Source organism: Struthio camelus, chromosome 7 (assembly GCF_040807025.1).
Source record: "Struthio camelus isolate bStrCam1 chromosome 7, bStrCam1.hap1, whole genome shotgun sequence".
Lineage (NCBI taxonomy): Eukaryota > Metazoa > Chordata > Aves > Struthioniformes > Struthionidae > Struthio > Struthio camelus.
The window spans coordinates 44,110,508-44,131,631 of NC_090948.1; the positions used below are offsets into that span (position 1 = coordinate 44,110,508).

At 58.4% G+C, this 21,124-nt stretch overlaps 1 protein-coding gene and 2 non-coding genes across 3 annotated transcripts; 2 read left to right on the forward strand and 1 right to left on the reverse strand.

The window, feature by feature from the left end:
- Positions 1–3,236: 3,236 nt before the first annotated feature.
- On the forward strand, positions 3,237–3,309 carry TRNAK-UUU (transfer RNA lysine (anticodon UUU)). Its single transcript has one exon. It is a non-coding gene; the product is annotated as a tRNA-Lys (tRNA).
- A 3,237-nt stretch (positions 3,310–6,546) lies between these two features.
- TRNAK-UUU (transfer RNA lysine (anticodon UUU)) lies at positions 6,547–6,619 on the forward strand. Its single transcript has one exon. It is a non-coding gene; the product is annotated as a tRNA-Lys (tRNA).
- Positions 6,620–9,359: 2,740 nt separating this feature from the next.
- On the reverse strand, positions 9,360–13,796 carry LOC138067879 (PHD finger protein 7-like). The gene is made up of 9 exons (XM_068951188.1): positions 13,763–13,796; positions 12,920–13,011; positions 12,557–12,658; positions 12,147–12,271; positions 11,529–11,691; positions 10,834–10,940; positions 10,239–10,361; positions 9,711–9,829; positions 9,360–9,532 (listed from the first exon to the last, which is right to left on the reverse strand). Exons 1-9 carry the CDS (start codon positions 13,794–13,796, stop codon positions 9,360–9,362), a joined length of 1,038 nt encoding a protein of 345 aa, XP_068807289.1.
- Positions 13,797–21,124: the final 7,328 nt, after the last annotated feature.

Sequence of the window (21,124 nt, forward strand, 5' to 3'; positions counted from 1 at the left end):
GCGCGCGTTCCTATTTACTCAGTGCTTTCACCTTTGCACAAGAAGTGGCACTGCCAAAACGGAGGAAAGGCAGGGGGATCTGCAGAGCCACGGGGAAGCTCTTTGCATCCAACTCCTGTCTCCCACAAAAGAGGCAATCTCTCGCCTTCCTCCTAGGCAGAGCCTCAGAGAGTTACTCTCGCAGGACGCGAGCCTAACAAACTCAGGACGCCCCAAGGAAGGCATTCCGTAGCTCTGCCTTTCTGGTACCCTGAACAAGCAGGGCCCCTGCCCCATTCCGCAGCGGGCCCGCTTTTGCCCTACTCTTCCTTTTGCGACTGATTTCGTTAAAGAAGCTGTCCTTGTTGTCCTTGACATCTCCCACCAGATTAAACTCCAGAGGGGGCGGAGCCCTTCCTAGCCCCTCGGATTGCTGGTGCCTTGCTAAGGTGGCCCGCCAGCAGCTGTCGGGGTGGTTCAAGTCCTCGTGAGGCCCAAGGCCTGTGACTGTGAGGCTACTTCCAGCTGTCCGTAGAAGGCCTCATCCACTTCTCCTTCCTCATCAGGTGGCCTGTAGCAAACACCCACAACAGTGTCACCCATGTTAGTCTGCCCTTCGATCCTTACCCGTAAGCTCTGGGTAAGGACCCATTCCAGCCACCCTGTCACAGAAAGGACGACCTCCCTCCTCCTCCCCCCCGGCCATCCTGGTCTGTCCTTCCTCAAGAGCAGTTTAAAGCCCTCCTTACAAGGTTGGCCAGCCTGTTGGCAAAGACGCCTGTGCCTCGCTTAGCGAGGGCGGGTGCGGGGGGGGAATCCCACCTCTCCCGAGCAGATGTTGTTCTTCAAACAGGGTCCCTTGGTCACAGAAGGCAAAACCCTGTTGCCCACACCAGCTGCGCAGCCAACTGCTGACTTGCAGCATCCGTCTACTCCGCGGCACATCCTTCGCCCTCGCTGGCAGGACCAAGGAGAAAAGCGCCTGGGCCCTCATAGTCCTGCCAGCTGTCCGCCGAGCTCTGCGGTCACCTTTGATAGGTTCCAAGTTGCCCCTGGCAGTGTGGTTGGTGCCCACATGGAGGAGCAGCTGGGGCGGGGGTGGGGCATAGTCAGAGGAGCGGACAAGCTTTGGCAGTCTCTCCGCACCATCCTAGACCTGAGCCCCTCCCCCGTCCCAGCAAGCCTCTCTGCCCAGGAGGTCAGGTCGGCAGGTGGGTGCCTCTGTCCCCCCTGCAGCAGGGAGTCCCCCACTACTAGCAGTCGCCACTCCCTCCGGCTGTTCCGGCGTGGCGCAGGGTCCCTCGGGCCAGATGCTTCATGTGAAAGCATGCCCAGCTCCAGGTGAGAAGAGACAGCACTAGCATTCTTCCTTGGAAATGTGTGAAGTTGCTCAAAGCTCATGCTGGCGACTTACTCATTAAAGCGAAGAAGCCCATCTGGAAGAGTTCCATTGGCGAAGGCTCCTATAGGCCTTGCATTGCTCAAGGCCACATGCCTGTTGTCGCCTTTTTCGCCCTCCTTTCCCTTGCTCTTGTTGTCGGCCTTTCCGACCTTGCTTTCCTGAGGTACTCGTTGGGTGCTTCTGCTGCAAGACAGCCGCCGCTTTCCTCTAGAGTGACCAATGCCTGTTGAATTTAAAGCCCCATGTCCTAGGGGAGCTCCAGAAGCTGTCAGTTGTGTGTCCGCCAGGTTGGCATTGCCTGGCAATCGATGTTTTCACTGAAGGCATGACAAGATACCAGGGTCCCAGCACTGCCGTATGAAGTTTTCTGTGCACAAAGGCTGTGCGTTGCCTGACGCCTTGCACAGGTGACGCCTGTCTCGCTGTTGCCTTGGCTGACACAAAGTTCTTGTGGCTTTTGTGGCCTCTCAGCACAAATCTTCCACTTGCTCGCCCGGAAAGTAAATTATTGGGTTATTGGGTGAGCGGGGAAGCACTGTGGGATGAGATGAGCATGGGGAAGAGGACCAGGTGGGGAGCGCTGCTGACAAGGGCTGACTGGTCAGTTGTCTGATATGAATCGTGCTTGTGTTTTGTTCCCTTCTGCGTGGGTCCTCTCTTCTCCCGACTTACGGCTTGTGTCCTTCCTTACTGATTTGTCTTGAGCCTTTGCCTGAGTGCTTCCTGCTCGTCCTGCTTCCTTCGTTAGCGGTGTCGTTTGTGCATTTGGGGCCAAAGCGCCCGCATGCGCGATGTTGGCGGGCAGCAGGGGCAGGGCCCGCAGCCCTGCCGCTACTGCTCCCTGGGGACGGGAGGGGGCCTGGGGAAATGGGAGCCCCTTGCCCTGCACCTGGCCCCAGCTGGGCCACCTGCCCTCATGCCTGGGCGACCAAATGCTGCTCATTGGCTGCTTTGGGATTTCTCTGTCTTCCTGAGCTGCTCGTTCTTCTCTGTGTATCCTCAAGAGAGTGCAATTTTTCGTTTACTTTTATTTGTCGTCCTAGTCACTCCTCCGTGTGCAACGCATTCAGAGAGATCCCCTCCAGAACGGAGAGGTGCTATTCCTGAGAGAGCTGTGTGCTGCCAAAGCCTGCACCAGCCCAGTGACCCAGCCTGCCCACTCCGAAGCAGGAGGCCCTGGGCCGGGGGAGGAGGGGGTGGGGGTGATCCCTGCCCCAGGGCAGACAGTTGATACAGAGGTGCCTGAGTCTCTGCCATGGTGCTGCCCAGGGTGGAGATGCTCAGGGCTGTGGAGAGACCTGGGAGCTACCTGTCCTGGGTGAGCTGTGTGTGAAGGAGGGCCTGCTTGTGTTGCCTGCCCCACTGAAAAGGCGCTACAGCACGCACAGATGGTGGTGCTGCAGGGCCGCAGCAGCATCACTGCAGGCACCAGGAGGGGCTCAGGAGGCACCCGGTCTCCCTGGACCTGGTATGGGAGCAGAGGAAAGCGGCAAGAGACCCCCCCACCACCCCCAGGGCTGGCATCGGGATTAGTGGTTTGTTAACAGCCGAGCAGCCCAGGGTTTCGCCTTGAAAGAGCCACAGCATTCCTACTTCTTGTCGTGCACTGCTGAGTGCGAGCAAACTCCTCCTGAGACTGCAGGGCTCACGCCCAGCCTGGCGGCAAGCAGGTGCTTCGGAACAAAAGTGCCAAAGGGCAATGTTAACCCAGTCGGTCCGGCAAGGTGTTAATGAATTGCTGATCTCAGGAGTTGCCTCTCTCTCTCTCTCTCTCTCCGTAGACCTTCTTAGAAAGCCCTTGGTCTGCTAATTAGGGCTGCGCTCTGGAGCTGGGCTCTGTTTTTCCCCTCAGGGAGCCTGGGTAGCTCAGCTGGGAGAGCATCAGACTTTTAATCTGAGGGTCCAGGGTTCAAGCCCCTGTTCAGGCGGCGCGCGTTCCTATTTACTCAGTGCTTTCACCTTTGCACAAGAAGTGGCACTGCCAAAACGGAGGAAAGGCAGGGGGATCTGCAGAGCCACGGGGAAGCTCTTTGCATCCAACTCCTGTCTCCCACAAAAGAGGCAATCTCTCGCCTTCCTCCTAGGCAGAGCCTCAGAGAGTTACTCTCGCAGGACGCGAGCCTAACAAACTCAGGACGCCCCAAGGAAGGCATTCCGTAGCTCTGCCTTTCTGGTACCCTGAACAAGCAGGGCCCCTGCCCCATTCCGCAGCGGGCCCGCTTTTGCCCTACTCTTCCTTTTGCGACTGATTTCGTTAAAGAAGCTGTCCTTGTTGTCCTTGACATCTCCCACCAGATTAAACTCCAGAGGGGGCGGAGCCCTTCCCAGCCCCTCGGATTGCTGGTGCCTTGCTAAGGTGGCCCGCCAGCAGCTGTCGGGGTGGTTCAAGTCCCTCGTGAGGCCCAAGGCCTGTGACTGTGAGGCTACTTCCAGCTGTCCGTAGAAGGCCTCATCCACTTCTCCTTCCTCATCAGGTGGCCTGTAGCAAACACCCACAACAGTGTCACCCATGTTAGTCTGCCCTTCGATCCTTACCCGTAAGCTCTGGGTAAGGACCCATTCCAGCCGCCCTGTCACAGAAAGGACGACCCCCCTCCTCCTCCCCCCCGGCCATCCTGGTCTGTCCTTCCTCAAGAGCAGTTTAAAGCCCTCCTTACAAGGTTGGCCAGCCTGTTGGCAAAGACGCCTGTGCCTCGCTTAGCGAGGGCGGGTGCGGGGGGGGAATCCCACCTCTCCCGAGCAGATGTTGTTCTTCAAACAGGGTCCCTTGGTCACAGAAGGCAAAACCCTGTTGCCCACACCAGCTGCGCAGCCAACTGCTGACTTGCAGCATCCGTCTACTCCGCGGCACATCCTTCGCCCTCGCTGGCAGGACCAAGGAGAAAAGCGCCTGGGCCCTCGTAGTCCTGCCAGCTGTCCGCCGAGCTCTGCGGTCACCTTTGATAGGTTCCAAGTTGCCCCTGGCAGTGTGGTTGGTGCCCACATGGAGGAGCAGCTGGGGCGGGGGTGGGGCATAGTCAGAGGAGCGGACAAGCTTTGGCAGTCTCTCCGCACCATCCTAGACCTGAGCCCCTCCCCCGTCCCAGCAAGCCTCTCTGCCCAGGAGGTCAGGTCGGCAGGTGGGTGCCTCTGTCCCCCCTGCAGCAGGGAGTCCCCCACTACTAGCAGTCGCCACTCCCTCCGGCTGTTCCGGCGTGGCGCAGGGTCCCTCGGGCCAGATGCTTCATGTGAAAGCATGCCCAGCTCCAGGTGAGAAGAGACAGCACTAGCATTCTTCCTTGGAAATGTGTGAAGTTGCTCAAAGCTCATGCTGGCGACTTACTCATTAAAGCGAAGAAGCCCATCTGGAAGAGTTCCATTGGCGAAGGCTCCTATAGGCCTTGCATTGCTCAAGGCCACATGCCTGTTGTCGCCTTTTTCGCCCTCCTTTCCCTTGCTCTTGTTGTCGGCCTTTCCGACCTTGCTTTCCTGAGGTACTCGTTGGGTGCTTCTGCTGCAAGACAGCCGCCGCTTTCCTCTAGAGTGACCAATGCCTGCTGAATTTAAAGCCCCATGTCCTAGGGGAGCTCCAGAAGCTGTCAGTTGTGTGTCCGCCAGGTTGGCATTGCCTGGCAATCGATGTTTTCACTGAAGGCATGACAAGATACCAGGGTCCCAGCACTGCCGTATGAAGTTTTCTGTGCACAAAGGCTGTGCGTTGCCTGACGCCTTGCACAGGTGACGCCTGTCTCGCTGTTGCCTTGGCTGACACAAAGTTCTTGTGGCTTTTGTGGCCTCTCAGCACAAATCTTCCACTTGCTCGCCCGGAAAGTAAATTATTGGGTTATTGGGTGAGCGGGGAAGCACTGTGGGATGAGATGAGCATGGGGAAGAGGACCAGGTGGGGAGCGCTGCTGACAAGGGCTGACTGGTCAGTTGTCTGATATGAATCGTGCTTGTGTTTTGTTCCCTTCTGCGTGGGTCCTCTCTTCTCCCGACTTACGGCTTGTGTCCTTCCTTACTGATTTGTCTTGAGCCTTTGCCTGAGTGCTTCCTGCTCGTCCTGCTTCCTTCGTTAGCGGTGTCGTTTGTGCATTTGGGGCCAAAGCGCCCGCATGCGCGATGTTGGCGGGCAGCAGGGGCAGGGCCCGCAGCCCTGCCGCTACTGCTCCCTGGGGACGGGAGGGGGCCTGGGGAAATGGGAGCCCCTTGCCCTGCACCTGGCCCCAGCTGGGCCACCTGCCCTCATGCCTGGGCGACCAAATGCTGCTCATTGGCTGCTTTGGGATTTCTCTGTCTTCCTGAGCTGCTCGTTCTTCTCTGTGTATCCTCAAGAGAGTGCAATTTTTCGTTTACTTTTATTTGTCGTCCTAGTCACTCCTCCGTGTGCAACGCATTCAGAGAGATCCCCTCCAGAACGGAGAGGTGCTATTCCTGAGAGAGCTGTGTGCTGCCAAAGCCTGCACCAGCCCAGTGACCCAGCCTGCCCACTCCGAAGCAGGAGGCCCTGGGCCGGGGGAGGAGGGGGTGGGGGTGATCCCTGCCCCAGGGCAGACAGTTGATACAGAGGTGCCTGAGTCTCTGCCATGGTGCTGCCCAGGGTGGAGATGCTCAGGGCTGTGGAGAGACCTGGGAGCTACCTGTCCTGGGTGAGCTGTGTGTGAAGGAGGGCCTGCTTGTGTTGCCTGCCCCACTGAAAAGGCGCTACAGCACGCACAGATGGTGGTGCTGCAGGGCCGCAGCAGCATCACTGCAGGCACCAGGAGGGGCTCAGGAGGCACCCGGTCTCCCTGGACCTGGTATGGGAGCAGAGGAAAGCGGCAAGAGACCCCCCCACCACCCCCAGGGCTGGCATCGGGATTAGTGGTTTGTTAACAGCCGAGCAGCCCAGGGTTTCGCCTTGAAAGAGCCACAGCATTCCTACTTCTTGTCGTGCACTGCTGAGTGCGAGCAAACTCCTCCTGAGACTGCAGGGCTCACGCCCAGCCTGGCGGCAAGCAGGTGCTTCGGAACAAAAGTGCCAAAGGGCAATGTTAACCCAGTCGGTCCGGCAAGGTGTTAATGAATTGCTGATCTCAGGAGTTGCCTCTCTCTCTCTCTCTCTCTCCGTAGACCTTCTTAGAAAGCCCTTGGTCTGCTAATTAGGGCTGCGCTCTGGAGCTGGGCTCTGTTTTTCCCCTCAGGGAGCCTGGGTAGCTCAGCTGGGAGAGCATCAGACTTTTAATCTGAGGGTCCAGGGTTCAAGCCCCTGTTCAGGCGGCGCGCGTTCCTATTTACTCAGTGCTTTCACCTTTGCACAAGAAGTGGCACTGCCAAAACGGAGGAAAGGCAGGGGGATCTGCAGAGCCATGGGGAAGCTCTTTGCATCCAACTCCTGTCTCCCACAAAAGAGGCAATCTCTCGCCTTCCTCCTAGGCAGAGCCTCAGAGAGTTACTCTCGCAGGACGCGAGCCTAACAAACTCAGGACGCCCCAAGGAAGGCATTCCGTAGCTCTGCCTTTCTGGTACCCTGAACAAGCAGGGCCCCTGCCCCATTCCGCAGCGGGCCCGCTTTTGCCCTACTCTTCCTTTTGCGACTGATTTCGTTAAAGAAGCTGTCCTTGTTGTCCTTGACATCTCCCACCAGATTAAACTCCAGAGGGGGCGGAGCCCTTCCCAGCCCCTCGGATTGCTGGTGCCTTGCTAAGGTGGCCCGCCAGCAGCTGTCGGGGTGGTTCAAGTCCCTCGTGAGGCCCAAGGCCTGTGACTGTGAGGCTACTTCCAGCTGTCCGTAGAAGGCCTCATCCACTTCTCCTTCCTCATCAGGTGGCCCGTAGCAAACACCCACAACAGTGTCACCCATGTTAGTCTGCCCTTCGATCCTTACCCGTAAGCTCTGGGTAAGGACCCATTCCAGCCGCCCTGTCACAGAAAGGACGACCCCCCTCCTCCTCCCCCCCGGCCATCCTGGTCTGTCCTTCCTCAAGAGCAGTTTAAAGCCCTCCTTACAAGGTTGGCCAGCCTGTTGGCAAAGACGCCTGTGCCTCGCTTAGCGAGGGGGAGGTGGGGGGGGGAATCCCACCTCTCCCGAGCAGATGTTGTTCTTCAAACAGGGTCCCTTGGTCACAGAAGGCAAAACCCTGTTGCCCACACCAGCTGCGCAGCCAACTGCTGACTTGCAGCATCCGTCTACTCCGCGGCACATCCTTCGCCCTCGCTGGCAGGACCAAGGAGAAAAGCGCCTGGGCCCTCGTAGTCCTGCCAGCTGTCCGCTGAGCTCTGCGGTCACCTTTGATAGGTTCCAAGTTGCCCCTGGCAGTGTGGTTGGTGCCCACATGGAGGAGCAGCTGGGGCGGGGGTGGGGCATAGTCAGAGGAGCGGACAAGCTTTGGCAGTCTCTCCGCACCATCCTAGACCTGAGCCCCTCCCCCGTCCCAGCAAGCCTCTCTGCCCAGGAGGTCAGGTCGGCAGGTGGGTGCCTCTGTCCCCCCTGCAGCAGGGAGTCCCCCACTACTAGCAGTCGCCACTCCCTCCGGCTGTTCCGGCGTGGCGCAGGGTCCCTCGGGCCAGATGCTTCATGTGAAAGCATGCCCAGCTCCAGGTGAGAAGAGACAGCACTAGCATTCTTCCTTGGAAATGTGTGAAGTTGCTCAAAGCTCATGCTGGCGACTTACTCATTAAAGCGAAGAAGCCCATCTGGAAGAGTTCCATTGGCGAAGGCTCCTATAGGCCTTGCATTGCTCAAGGCCACATGCCTGTTGTCGCCTTTTTCGCCCTCCTTTCCCTTGCTCTTGTTGTCGGCCTTTCCGACCTTGCTTTCCTGAGGTACTCGTTGGGTGCTTCTGCTGCAAGACAGCCGCCGCTTTCCTCTAGAGTGACCAATGCCTGTTGAATTTAAAGCCCCATGTCCTAGGGGAGCTCCAGAAGCTGTCAGTTGTGTGTCCGCCAGTGGAGGACAGGTTACTTGTGTGAGTATGTTTCTGAGCCTTTCTTCCTGGGGTGCATACAGAAGGGGCCTTTCTTCCTGGGGTGCATACTGTCTCAGCAGAGGGAAAAGCCAAGTCCTGCAGCTGGCCCCATGCCAAGGGAGCTGGAGGATGCGACCTGTGAGCAGCAAGGAGTGGGCAGATGTGCTGGAGCCCCAGCAGGACCCACCAAAGCAGCTGTGGCCAGCACAGCCTGAATTTCAGAGGCCTCCACCTGCAGCCCTGCATTGGGCAGCAGGTCGAAGGATGGGAAAGGCAGTCGTCGGCAGCAAAGCCAAACTTGTCCTCCCTGACAGTCAAGAGACTTCTGAGGAGACGTCTCTGCCCGTGCCTTTTCTCCGGCCTACTGACCAAGCCTGGGGCTACTGCCCCAGCAGGGCCTCCCCCAAGCCTGGCTCCTCGCCCAGCTGCCAGGGCCTTGCGCAGCCGCCCGCGCACCTGCAAGCTGCCCTCCTCTCGTCATCCAAGGGAAGCCCAAGGCTCCCCTGGCTTTGGCTCCCACAGTCTGCTTTGCCTGCCCTCTGGCTCAGCCCACACTGGCTCAGCCCACGCCGCCTCCTGAGAGACAGCAAGGCCACAGGCACATAGAGGAGCGCCTCGCCAAAGCCTGGCCTTAGCCAGAAAGCTCTCGGGAAGCTCCTGGCAGCAACGGTCAAAGAGAGCAGAGGCCCGCAGCTCCCAACCCCCAAACCAGACCCCCAACAGAAAGGCTAAGCAGGAACGAGGCCATTATCAGAGCACAGGACAATCCACACAGCCCCTCGCAGAGCGTCCTTTTCTTTAGCGGCTGACTTTATTGCCCGGCTGCATGCCCTTGGATGAGCCTGGGGGAGGCTCGAGAGCACGGGGTGGTCTCCAAGTCTCCCCTTGCTGGCACAGCGTGGTGCCCTGTCACTGGGAAGGCAGCGTCCCTCTCAGGGTAGGCAGTGCAGCAGGGCTGTAGCATGCAAGCAGCTCCTGCACAGCCAGCCCCGAGGTGTTCCCATCGACTCCCCCTGCCAGGGGCTGGGTGTCAGTGCCATGGCCAGCGGTCCTCAGGGCCGGCTGTAGGGATTTAGGGGCCGGTGCAGGAACCTGGAGTGGCCTGCTCTCCTGTCTCGCCGGGATAGCACTGAGCTGCTGCCCCCAGCATCTGGGGAGCCCTGGGAGGATGCCAACGCTGCCTGGCTGGTGCCAGGGCAGACCAGCTCCGACTGCGCGCTGGATGCTGTAAGGGGAGGCAGAAAGGTCAGCAGATCCACCCCACCCCTCTTGGTGTCAGAGCAGTGCCCCCCCCAACTCTCACCGGGGCGCAGAGGCTGTGCCACCCCCACCCTGACCACCCCCTGCCAGGGCCTGCCTGGCATCCGCCTCTAGCCCTGGCACCCAGGGCCTCGGCCTCTTACCAGTGCTGCGGCCAGCACAGCCGTCACACTCCCACAGGCCCGTGGTATGCCCCATGGCAGAGCATCGGCGGTGGGTCCCGCTGGCAGCGCACGAGGAGCACAGCAGCAGTTGCCATGGGCTGGGGAAGCAAACAGGCTGCTGCCCATGGAAACTATGGAAGCCCCAGCAGGGAGCGATGCCCGGAAGGCAACCAAGGACAGCGTGGCTGGAGAGAGGCAGCGCCCACAGAGCTTCCTGGCCTGGCCTCACCTGGCTGTCAAGTGGCCTGGCTGCCCAAGTTCTTGCTGAGCTCAAAGAGCCTGGGCAGAGCCCAGCAGCATCCTCCACACCTTGGGGGAGCCCTTGGTGCCAACAGTGTTAACAGGAGCGTCCCTCCTCTGGAAGCTCAGCATCCCCATGGGCGAGGTCTGTCCTGCTCCCTCACCCCCCAGCCCTTGGAGGCGGTCCCTCCACCTTTCTGCAAGCCCTTCAGACATCTGGCCACACTGCTCTGAGGAGGCTGCGAAACTGCTCCTGCACAGACTTACCCCTCCTCTTCTGCCTGCTCCCTGCCTCCCCGGTAAAGGCACTGGCTGGCATCGCAGCGGCTATACGTTTCGTATAGCTCTTCAAAGGTCTCCTCCTCCTCCTCCTGCTCCCAAGCCAGCCTTCTGCAGCAGAAGGAAGGAAAGGACATGAGCCTGCCCACCCCCAGCACCCCTGGTCAGGTCCAGGATGTTCCTGGTCTTCTGAACCTCCTCCTTTTCATCACCTCAGTGAAGCAGGGGACAAGACTAACGCACTAGGTCTTCGTTCTGTGCCCACTCCACGCCTAACGTTGTCTGGCTGCAAAATGGGAACCTGATCTCTGCCCTCTGCTCTCAACTGCCTGAGCAGCTTGCCTGAGAAGAGCTTTGCGGGCGAGAAGCTGACCCCAGTTGCCTTCTTGCAAGTCCCACTCCTGGGGCTGGGGCTGGGGCTGGGGCTGGGGCACCCTTGCAGGCAGGCCTGAATCCGCCTCTCCTGCAGGCAGCTGCTCTTGCTGGAAACACAGCCTGCCTGCAGGACTGTGGGCTGGCCTGGCACAGCTCCCTGGGCATTCCTCTCTCTCCCAGGCATGGCGGAAGGGAGAAAGGGACCTACCTGATGGGGATTCGGATGCCCAAGCGCAACAGCTCTGTTAGGAAACGGTCCCCGTCTTTGCACTGAGGGCACCTGAAGTTGCTGAAGCCAGCCCGGAGAGCCTGTCCCTGCAGAGGAGACACAACCAGCCTGAACAGGACACTGCTGCTGGGCACCTCCCGTCCCTAAGCCTAAGGGAGGAGATAATACCCTGGTGGGCCCTGCAATCTGGGCTGGAGTGAATGAGAAGGGAAGGCAGAAGGCCTACTGTGGAGGATTTGGCACAGCTGGGCAACAAGGGAGTAAGAGGCCCTGGGATTCCCTTCAGCTCTGGGCCACAGGCCCCAGGCACAGGAGCAGAGGAGCAGGCAGGCTGCTGGGCCCCGAGCCCCTCAGAGGACTGAGAACATCCAGGGAGGTCTGCTGAGGGGAACCTCTGCAGAAGGCCATGAGGCTGGGGGGATGAGGGGGAGAGGGGCTCCACCCTCCTCATGCCCCCAGAGTGGGCCCTGCACATATGTTCCCATGCCAAGAAAGGTGGGAGGAGAGCGCCCAGGCTGCCTTCCTTTGGCCTCTGGGTGGACATGCCTCAGGAGAAGCTTTGCATGATCACGAGCCGTCTCCACAGTCACAGCAACATCACCTTTGGGTGCCTTCAGCTGTGTCTTGCGCAGAGCAGACAGCCCGGAGAGGCGGGTGAGGGAAGGCTCTCCTACCTGGATGCAGCCACGGTGGAACCAGGCGTGCTTGCAGACGGGGCACACCATGGTGCTGTAGGAGGTCCTGTCCTCCACGGGCTCCATGCAGATGATGCACGTGGTGTCCCCATCCTGGTGCGTCTCCACTCTCTGCTCTGGGCGATGCTCCCAGCAAAACGACCTGGGTGAAGGCGGAAGAGGTGAGCGTGGAGGAACTGCGAGAGTCCTTCCGTGTCTCTGGATGAGGCTCACCTTGGCTGTAAAGTCCCTTTTCCCCTCCGCAGGGCACTGAGCAAAAGTCCCTTTTCCCGTCCCTTTCCTCCCAGCATGCTCCCCACCCAAAAGGGCTCGGCGTGTGCTGGCTGAGGCCTGGGCTCCACCCTGCCTTGAGAGGCCCTGGGGCACTCATGCCAAGCTGGGGGCTTTGCCTGCAGGGTGGAGGCCCTGACAGAGCCCGGTCTTTGCCAGCTGTCAGCCCTTAGGCATTCAGGGCAAGCTGAATTTGTCAGCCTGAATCCCCCCAGGGGGCTGAGACCAAGACAGAGCCCACCGGTTCTGACAGGGCTTGGCCAGTGCTGGCAGCAGGACGGGAATTTAGGCACGGCAGGCTCCAGCCCGAGCAACGGCAGCCCTTACCTGTACTCCCCAAAGAACTGCGAGATGCAGCCCCGTTCGGACCCGCAGGGGAAGTGGAACTTGCGGGCACACCGCTTCTGCTGGCACACAACGGTGGCCCTCTTCCTTCTACAGACACAGCAGGACTGCAAAGAACACAGCAGCCCCCCCCCACTCCCCATCAGTGACACGGTCAGGGACCTCAAAACCTGCCCTGCCCCTCAGGAAGGGAGCAGGGATCTCTGGGCCTGGCTGGCTCAAGGCAGGCAGCTGCACATGCAGGCTAACGTTTCTGATTTCGCTGGAGCACATGCAGGAGCACTTGGGACACTAGTGCAAGCTGCACCCTTGACCTCCTGGGACTGGCTAGGGAAGGCCATGAGGGGGACCTGTCACCGCAGCACAGCCCTCGCTCTCTGCTAGCTCCTCACCTTCCGAGCTGCCCTCTTCACTACCCGCCTGATGTCTCCAGGGAGGAACCGGTAGAATCCCTCTCCGTCGGTGCCTCTCTGGAAAAGGCCCTTGGCGGGATACTGGAAGACAGAAAAGTGCAGGAGCTCATCAGGTCAGTAAGACAGGCACCATTCTTGATGGATTGTCCCGAGCCTTGAGAGACAGCAGGGCCAGGCAAGGCAGTGTTCATCTCCGCTGGGGCTGGGCGAGCTGCAGTAGGCCTCGCCTTAGACCTCACCCTGAACCGGAAGCACAAAGGCATGGAGAGGGCCGAGCCTCATGTGAACGCATGGCCCTTGGGGTGCCAGGGCAAAGCTGTGGGCAGCCCCAGGGGAACTCACCAGGCAAAACTCATGTGCGCAGAGGCCGTCCTCCCGGTACATCTGCCCGTAGTCATCCGGGTCAGAGTGCGCACGGCGACACAGCACACACTCTGGAGGCAGGGAGGGAAGGAGCAAGCAAACACCACCAGCACTGAGCACCTCTCGAGGGGCCAAGGAAAGTCTCCCTGAGGGATTCCCCCAAGAGCACATCCTCTCTCTGCTGGGGCATGGGCTGCACCAGGCCTAGAGCTGTTGGAAGGGCCCTTTGGGGCCTTGGAGAGGAAGGGGGCATTGTTGGGTTGTGTGTCACGACAGGCACCCGGGGCTGTGATGGGCACGAGGTGGCAGACAGCCGGGGCAAGGTTGTCGCTGGGTCTCGGGAGTCAGAGCGCCTCCCCGCAGGGTATGGGGCTTGGCCTTCACACCTGTCCCTGTCCGCTCCCATGCACATCCCGCTCCCGCAGAAATCCCAGCAATGTGTCAATTCCAGCCCCCACCTCTCCCAGACCATGCTGTGCTCTAGCCCAAAGCACGGCCCCTCCAAGCTCCCCCAGCCTCACAGGCTCCCGCTCTCTCCCTGCCCTTGCCTTCCCCTTGCCTCCCCGGCCTCCTGGAGCACAGCGACCTCTGGGCAACCCCTGCCCTCCCCACACAGCCCTCCCTCCCTACACTTCCTTCCCCACACTACAAGCCTCCCTTGCTGAGGACAAGATGGGCCCTGCAATGGGGCGCCTCAGGACTTCCTGCATCCCATTGCCTCTCTCACAGCTCCACACAAAAGCCATCCCCCACCCCCCACCCCCCACAATGCCTTTGCCTGGCCTCTGGTTTCTGGGAGCTGCTGGGATACTTTGTTCTCACCATCCTCCCTGGACTTGCGGGCCTTCCGCTTCATGGCGGAATCCACAGTGCCGATCGGTCCCGAGAGCTCTGAAAAGTCCCTGCCTCAGCTGGGCTGGGCTTTCCCCTCCAGAGGCTGCTCTGCCGACCCTGGGGGACAAGCAGCACAAGCGGCACTGCTGATGATGGGCACCGGAGGCTGACAGCCCTTGAGCTCTACAGGTCACTCGAGAAGGCGGATTGTCTCCCCCGCTGACCTTTCGCTCCCACGCAGGCCCCCCTGATCCATACCCCTCCTCAAGCCATCCCTCTGACGGACGCCTGCCTCCACTCACCTCACCAGGTTGCTCAGAGGTGCAACCCAGTGCCAGCCAGAGACCAGCAGGCCTTTATATCCTGGCCCTTGTGACCCGTGTCATCGCATCCTCCACTGTGACATCAACACCATGTCTGTCACTGGGATCCATGTGAAGACTAAGTCTGGGGGCCAGAATCTGGGGACAACAGCCCTCGGCTACCCTGGCAAACAGGGATTTTGCTCCTGAGGCTTTTTCGCAAGGTCACCAAAACAAAGGCAATAACTGTTCTTGGAGTTGGGTTTAATGACTAGCTGTCCCCTTGGGTCTGCTCCACAAACTTCATCCTGGAAGAAGGAAAAATCTTTGCCGTCAGCTGCACTGCCGAGCCTGCGAGATGAAACCAGGCTGCTGTGGGCAGGCTTTCCTACTATCAAACCACTCTCCTACATGACACCTCCTCTCAGTGAAGCAGTTTGGCACCTCCTCTTTGCTCGTATTGCCCTTTAGAGAATTCCAGAGGGGAGCGTTTGTTGTCCAAACCCCTTTCTTGGTATTTTCATAAATGGGTCAAAAGCTGAGTGCGTGATGGGGCTCCGAGCACGCTGGTCAATGGGTCGTACTCTGCCTGGTGTCTCCACCTGTTTAGCCAAGTGGAGCATGGCAGGGCCCTGCCCTGGCATCTGCCCTGTGTAACACCTTTCCCATGAAGCCAGAGGAGGCAACAGAGCACCCTCTGCTCAGGTTTGCAGACAACACCAAATTGCCGGGGGTGGGTCAGCATGTGCGAGGGCAGGGCTGCCATCCAGAGGCACCTAGTCAGGCTGGAGGAATGGGCTGACAGGATCCTTGTGCAGTGCAGCAAGGAGAAATGCCAAGTCCTGCCCGTGGGAAGGAAGATCCCCTTGCAGCGATGCAGGCTGGGGCCTGACTGGCTGGGGAGCAGCTCTGGGGACTTGGTGGGCAGCAAGCTGCACGGGAGTGTGCAGTGAGCCCTGGCAGCAGAGGAGGCCCACAGCACCCTGGTCTGTGTGACCAGGAGCAGGGCCAGTAAACGGGGAGAAGTGAGTATGCCCCGCTACGCAGCCCTCGTTGGTACGGTGTCCAGTTTGGGGCCCCGCAATGCAAGAGAGACGTCAGGAATCTGTAGCGAGTTCAGCAGCCAGCCCCCAAATGGTCCGGGAGAGACTGAAGGAGCTGGTCTTGTTCAGCCTGGAGAAGAGAAGGCGTCCTCTGCAGGGAGGCCTTCGCAGCAGCCCTCCAATGCCCCAGGGAGGTTGCTGAGAAGAGAGAGCCAGGCTCTTGGTGGTGCATAGTGGGTGGACGAGAGGCAGTGAAGAAAAGTTGAAAGGGGAGAGGTTCTGACTGGATATGAGGAAAGCTTTTTCACCATGGGACAGTCAAGCAGTGGGCCTGGTTGCCCAGAGAAGTTGTGCAGTCTGCATCCTTGGAGGTTTCCAGTACCGGACTGAATAAAGCCCTGAGCAGCTCGGTCTGACCCCATAGCTTGCAGCAGGAGGTGTGACTAGAGACCGCCTGAGGGCCCTTCCAACCTGCGTTATCCTATGGTCTTCTCCTGTAATGCTAGAGGCATGTGCAATGCAGTGGTGTCCCTGCCCCGCCCGCCCCCCGCAGCAGTCGTAGCCCAGTGGCCCCATGCTTGGGGCTAAGACAAGGATCCGTGCACCAGAGTGAACTCCAGCCCCAGAAAAGCTCCTTGTGCTCCCTGCTCCTGCTCCGTGGCCCCCCTGGGGAGGGGGCAGTGGGGTGGGGTCGGCTCCCTAAAATGCCCAGGGCAGCTGCCCTGCCCATTGTTGGGCAACACCTGGCAGGGTCGAGGGCGTGGCGGTCCCTGCAGCTCCTCTGTGAGACGGTCTGGGCTTACAGTGCAACACCTGGCCTGACAGCGAGAGCTGCCCTCTCCCTTGCTCCATCGGGCCTCTCCCCACACATCCCTGCGAGGCTGGGGTGAGCCCAGGTGCTGGAGGCTGCTCTTCACCACTGCTCTGCTTTGGAGGAGCTGCTTTGCCGCGCAAAGGAGAAAGCGAGGGGAGGTTGTGGGATCGCGCTGGAGGCTGCGTGGTGAAGTGAAGAACAGGAGGAGGAGACTGAAGAGAAACATTCTCCTGGTCTCCTTCTCACTGCGTGTGCTGAGCCACAGGACGGGGGAAACAGAGATGGACTTCTGCAACCTTTGCCACAGGACACAGCACATGCCCACATTTCCCACACTCAGCATGAGAGGTGAGGCCTTCAGGAGCTCTTTCTTGAGGGCTGTCAAGGAACTCAAAGACTAGTTGTGGGAAGCGGTGGAAACCTCTTGGGGTGGTGATAAGAACAGACTGGGGGTTGCACGGGGAGTCGTGACTGTCCCTTAGGGCTGAGGTGCCAGTTTGCCATCCAGGGCTCTAGGGTCCTGTTCCCGGCTCTGGCCTTGCCTTCCTGGGGCAGCACCAAGCAGAAGTGGCTGGCCTTGAGGGCTGTTGCTTGCCTCGCAGTGGTGATAGTCCACCCTGAGCTTGCGGCTGGGTGGAGGAGTTGGAGCTGCTCAGGCGGGCGTACAGAGTCTCTGTGCAAGGAGCTGATAAGAGGGAAATGGCCCCTGCAGGAGGGGCACTGGGGAGATGCTTCGGACTCCTGTGGGCACAGCACCGTCCTCTCACTAGGATGGAGATCCATTGCCAAGTTTCCCCAGGGAGCGGAAAGGAGTCCTGGCTGGAGAAGGCTGAGGTGTTGTGCAGCTCTGGCTGGGCTCTGGAGAGACTGCTGGCAATGCATGTGTTTGTTAGGCATGAGACTTTTGAGTTTCCCGTGGCTCTACTTGGCTTCTTGTGTGGGAGCCCAACCACTGCTGGCTGTTCTTGTGGCTCCACATTGGCAGGACTGGCTTTGAGCTCGGAGGCACCTTCCCGCTGTGGATGTCAGACGGCAGGATGCCCTTGTCCATCACATGTCTGATGGCTCCGCTTCAGCTCTGACCTCTCCTGGTACCCAAGTGAAGGGCACAGTCTGAAGTGAAAGCCTAAACTTGCTAGTGCCTGTCACGGCTGTGTTTTTTGGCGGGCAGGAGGAAAGAGGTGATTGCACCCGCGCTTCTTGTCTCCTTCCTCCTCCACGTAGTGGAAGCTGCAGAATGATTGTGAGCCTGTTGACTTAGAGCATGACGTGTCTTTCGCTTGCCTTCCAGAGGTCCTTACCGTCTGGGGCTGTGTGTCTGACTACATTATACGGCAGCTGCTGCTGAGCAAGGTGGGTCTTGTGTGCTGTTCCTCCTGTCAAACCCGAGGATTTCAGGCATCCTGGCACCCCGTGCCGATTATTCTGCGCCTTCTCTGAAAGCAGAAACCCCACCCCGGAAGGACACTGCAGCTCCTCTGTCCAGAGGGGTAAACTATCGAGCATAGCCCCACGTGAGAAAGCGCTGGACACGGCTAGAGTGCAAAGACCAAACAGGACGCTGGGACATTCTCCAGGGTCGTTTGATTGCTGGCAATCCCTTGGATCTTATCCAGCTGGGGAAGCTTGCTCGGCTTTTACTTCATCAAATCTTCCTTTGAGAGAGAAGAGTAAGGAGAAAAAACCTGGAATCTCTAGGTCTTCTCCAAAGCTTGCTGAAGTGCCCGACTTGCCCCTCGCGAGTGGCCCGGTCGCAAAGCCCTGTCACTGTGCTCCGACGAATCCTAAGTTAATGTTCCCCTCTACAGATCTCTCACTATTGCTCCTTTGGCTTCTCTTTTGCTTGCAGGGTGTCAAAATTCCCAGACTGGGGACATTTGATGTCGTTCGAGAGCAAGTAGATAGTGGAGAGAATGCCCTTTTGACTGTTTGGAGACCCAGGTTTCATCTTGCGAAAACTACTGCAGAAGCTCACGGCCTCGCAGATGATAAAGCATATGATTTTGGTAAGGGGACAGATGAAAACCTTTCCTTCCCTTTGTGCCATAGTGGGGCTGTGCGCTCAAGTGCTGTTTAGAAGTCATGAGGATTTCTTCAAAAGGTCCCAAGAACAGCATCAGCTCGCCCTAAACAACCAACCAAGTAGCACTTTCTAAAATGGGCCCTTTCTGCCTTCGTCTTTTAATACTCCTCCGATCATAATCCTGCCTAACATGAGACTCTTTGTCTTTGGCCTGCTTGACGCCTGGCCACATCCCTGGTGTTTTGGGGGGGGGGGGGGGGGGAGAGGCGCTGGTTATTCTAATCAGCGGGCGCTCTGCATTTAAGCTGCAGCAGCCCTTGTCAAAGCAAATGCCAGGGTTCCTGCTTACTCTTACAGCCTTGTTCCCATTGAAGGTGGGTTAAGTCCTCTGTAGTCAAGCTTGAGGCAGAAATGGAAACAGCAGGTTGTTCGATGACCGTGTTTATCATAATTTCTGGCCAGTGCTGTCAGCAGGGTGGCTGCAGTGTGACATCATTGCTGGTGGGCGGGGGCACTGAGAGCTCGGGGCCGCGTTTGGAGTGATCTGTTCCCCTGGCTTGACCCCGTCGTCTCTTTGTTGGGAAGGACAGTCTGGCACCGCCCAGGGACAGGACTCTGGCACCAAACGCTCAGGCATCTGCTGCTGCTGCATTTCTGAGGGTCTGTGGGGCGATGACCAGAATAACCCTAAGATGTGTTGTGCAGTCCTTGTGCTTTCCTTCTTCATGACACCCCTCTGACGTGGCACAGCTGAGTCTCTTTGAGCCCAGGGGGCACAGAGCGGGGGCACAGCTGCAACGGCCTAGCCACCTCCCCCTTGCCATGGGGCCTGGGCCATGGTCCCCAGCTTGTGCTGAAATCCGCTCTTGTGTTTAGAGCAGCCAGCTAGGATTCTTTCTTCCTCTGTCCCTGCTGCACGTGTGGCACATCAGCGTGCATGGTGCTTTGAACTTATTCCCAGAAGGCAGGAAATCAGCTTGTGTCTGAAATCTGCCAGAGGCTGCAAGAGGACAGCTCCGAAGCTGGGTATTGCCTGGGGGCCTGGGGGCACCTGAAGCTTGGCTTCAGTTTCTTGAACGGTCCATCTCCTGTGAGTTCTTTTGCCTGTTGTTGTTGCTTGCTAGACCAGAAACTAATTGAGCCACTGAAGTATGCTGACTTAGCCTTGGACGTCATGGCTTCAAAGAGGACAGTGAAGGTTTGCATACAAGAGACCGTGCATCTTTTCTGTCACTACGTGGAGAAAGGCGAGAACGTCGCCTTTGTTTTGAAGGACATTGGCATGCTCATCATCCAGGGGAAAGATGTGAACATGAGATTTTACAAGGATCTTCTGAAAAGGCTGAATGGGCCTGATAAGCTGCCAAAAGCTCTTCTCAGTGTAAGTAAGTGTTTCATTTCCCAGTGCTGCTTCTAGTCATGTGGGAGTTCTCTCACAGGACGAGTGAGCGGATTTCTGCTGGCCTGCCACAGCCTGCCTGGGTGCTAGAGCTAGACGCGGTCTGCAGCAAGGCCAGCGCTCTGTGGTGTCCTTGGCTCACATTCAGTGTCTTGGCAACACAGAGGAACCTCAGAAGAGCTGTGCTGGGTGCAGGCAAAGATCCCTCTAGCCTGGCCTCCCAACCTTGAATCCTTTGGGAAATAGGGCAAGAACGGGGCAGGTGTCCCCGGTACTGCCTACCTACTTGCCTGCCCCCTCTCCCCGCTAAGGTGTCCCTTGACGTTCAGAGCACGGGGGGGTCCCACTGCTTTTTGACGCTGCTTCCACTTTGGTCCCATCTGGGACTGTGGGGCAGGGAATCCAGCAGGTTCAATGCAAGTGGCACACACTATTTCTGTGTGTCCATGTGAAAGCTCCTGCCTGATCCTTTCCGCCAGGAAAGAGCTGGTCTCGTGGACGGAGCCTGGTGCTTCTTGCCCTCGTAGAAGCCCGGCAGCATTATTAGCTGATCTCACTTTTCTGTGCCACTTCTCTTCTCTATAAGCGAGGAGTACTGGGAGTGAAAGCAAAATTTCTGAGAGTTGTCTGAGAGCCAGCTCGTAGTGTGAGCAGAAGAGAGGGTTGCTGCCTTTGTGGGCGAGGCAGTCATTTCCTTGGCGTCCTCTCACTTGTCTCTGTCCCTGCTGCAGATGCCAGGGATGAGGGACTCTTTGCTGTTGGGCACCGAGACTGCTGCTTCTCAGACACGTTGTGGCCGCGTCATCATCTTTCCACAGTGAGTAGGTTTGGCTCCGCAGCCCCCGGCTGACTTGCAAGAGCTTCTCTACTCACAAAGTTACCTGAGACTAACTCTTTCAAGTGCCTGCATCCCATGCATGCTTTTCCTTACTTTGGACTATGTGTGCCTTTACAAGGAGCAACATGGAAGAGCAACACTTTCCGCCAACGTTCATTCTCTTTCTGTAGGGCTGAGATTGGAAAAAAGACGTGAAAATCAATTCTGGTATTTCCTGTGGGTTGCGTTTTACCTGGAAAGCAGCTCTTAGAAAGTGGATCAAAGAGCAAATCCATTCAAGTCCTCCCTTGGTGCCCTTTTCCTGTGTCCTGTGAGTCTCGAGGGAGTAGAATGTCTCCCGACTGCCTCCTTCCGGGCTACAGACCTGGGGTGCAGAAGGAGTGTTTTCTTGACCTCAGGGTAGCTGCTGCGTAGCGGGGCTCTGCAGAGCTCTGTCATGTGCCCAGGAGCTGCTGCAAAGCAACTCCATTAACGACCGAGAGGGTGGAGTTCACTCCTTACAGGGGCACTGCCATTTGGCAGGGAGGGTCTGCGGGTGAGCTGGACGGCAAGTCTGGCGTTCACGATGGAAAAGAGACCCGTCCGTTCTCCATGTACACTACAAAGAAGAGATTAGAGGTGGTATCCAACGGCAGGAAGGCAGACTAATGCCCCTCCAGGCGCTGGACTTTTATTTTACTGCGCCACCCAGTTTGCTCAAATAATCTGCAAGCGTGTTGCATCATCTGCTTTGGAACACTATGGACCTGACAGTACCTCTGAAATACCTCTGGGACTAGATCGCTAATGCAAAGTGCAGAGGGAATGTGCGCGTTCCTACTTCAACCTGGTGCCGTCGCCTTCTTTCCAGGTTTCAGCTTCAGATTGAGCCCCAGAGAGGAACCATGAAACCTGCTGTGAAAGACAGTGCAAAGCCTATTCAAGCGAAAAA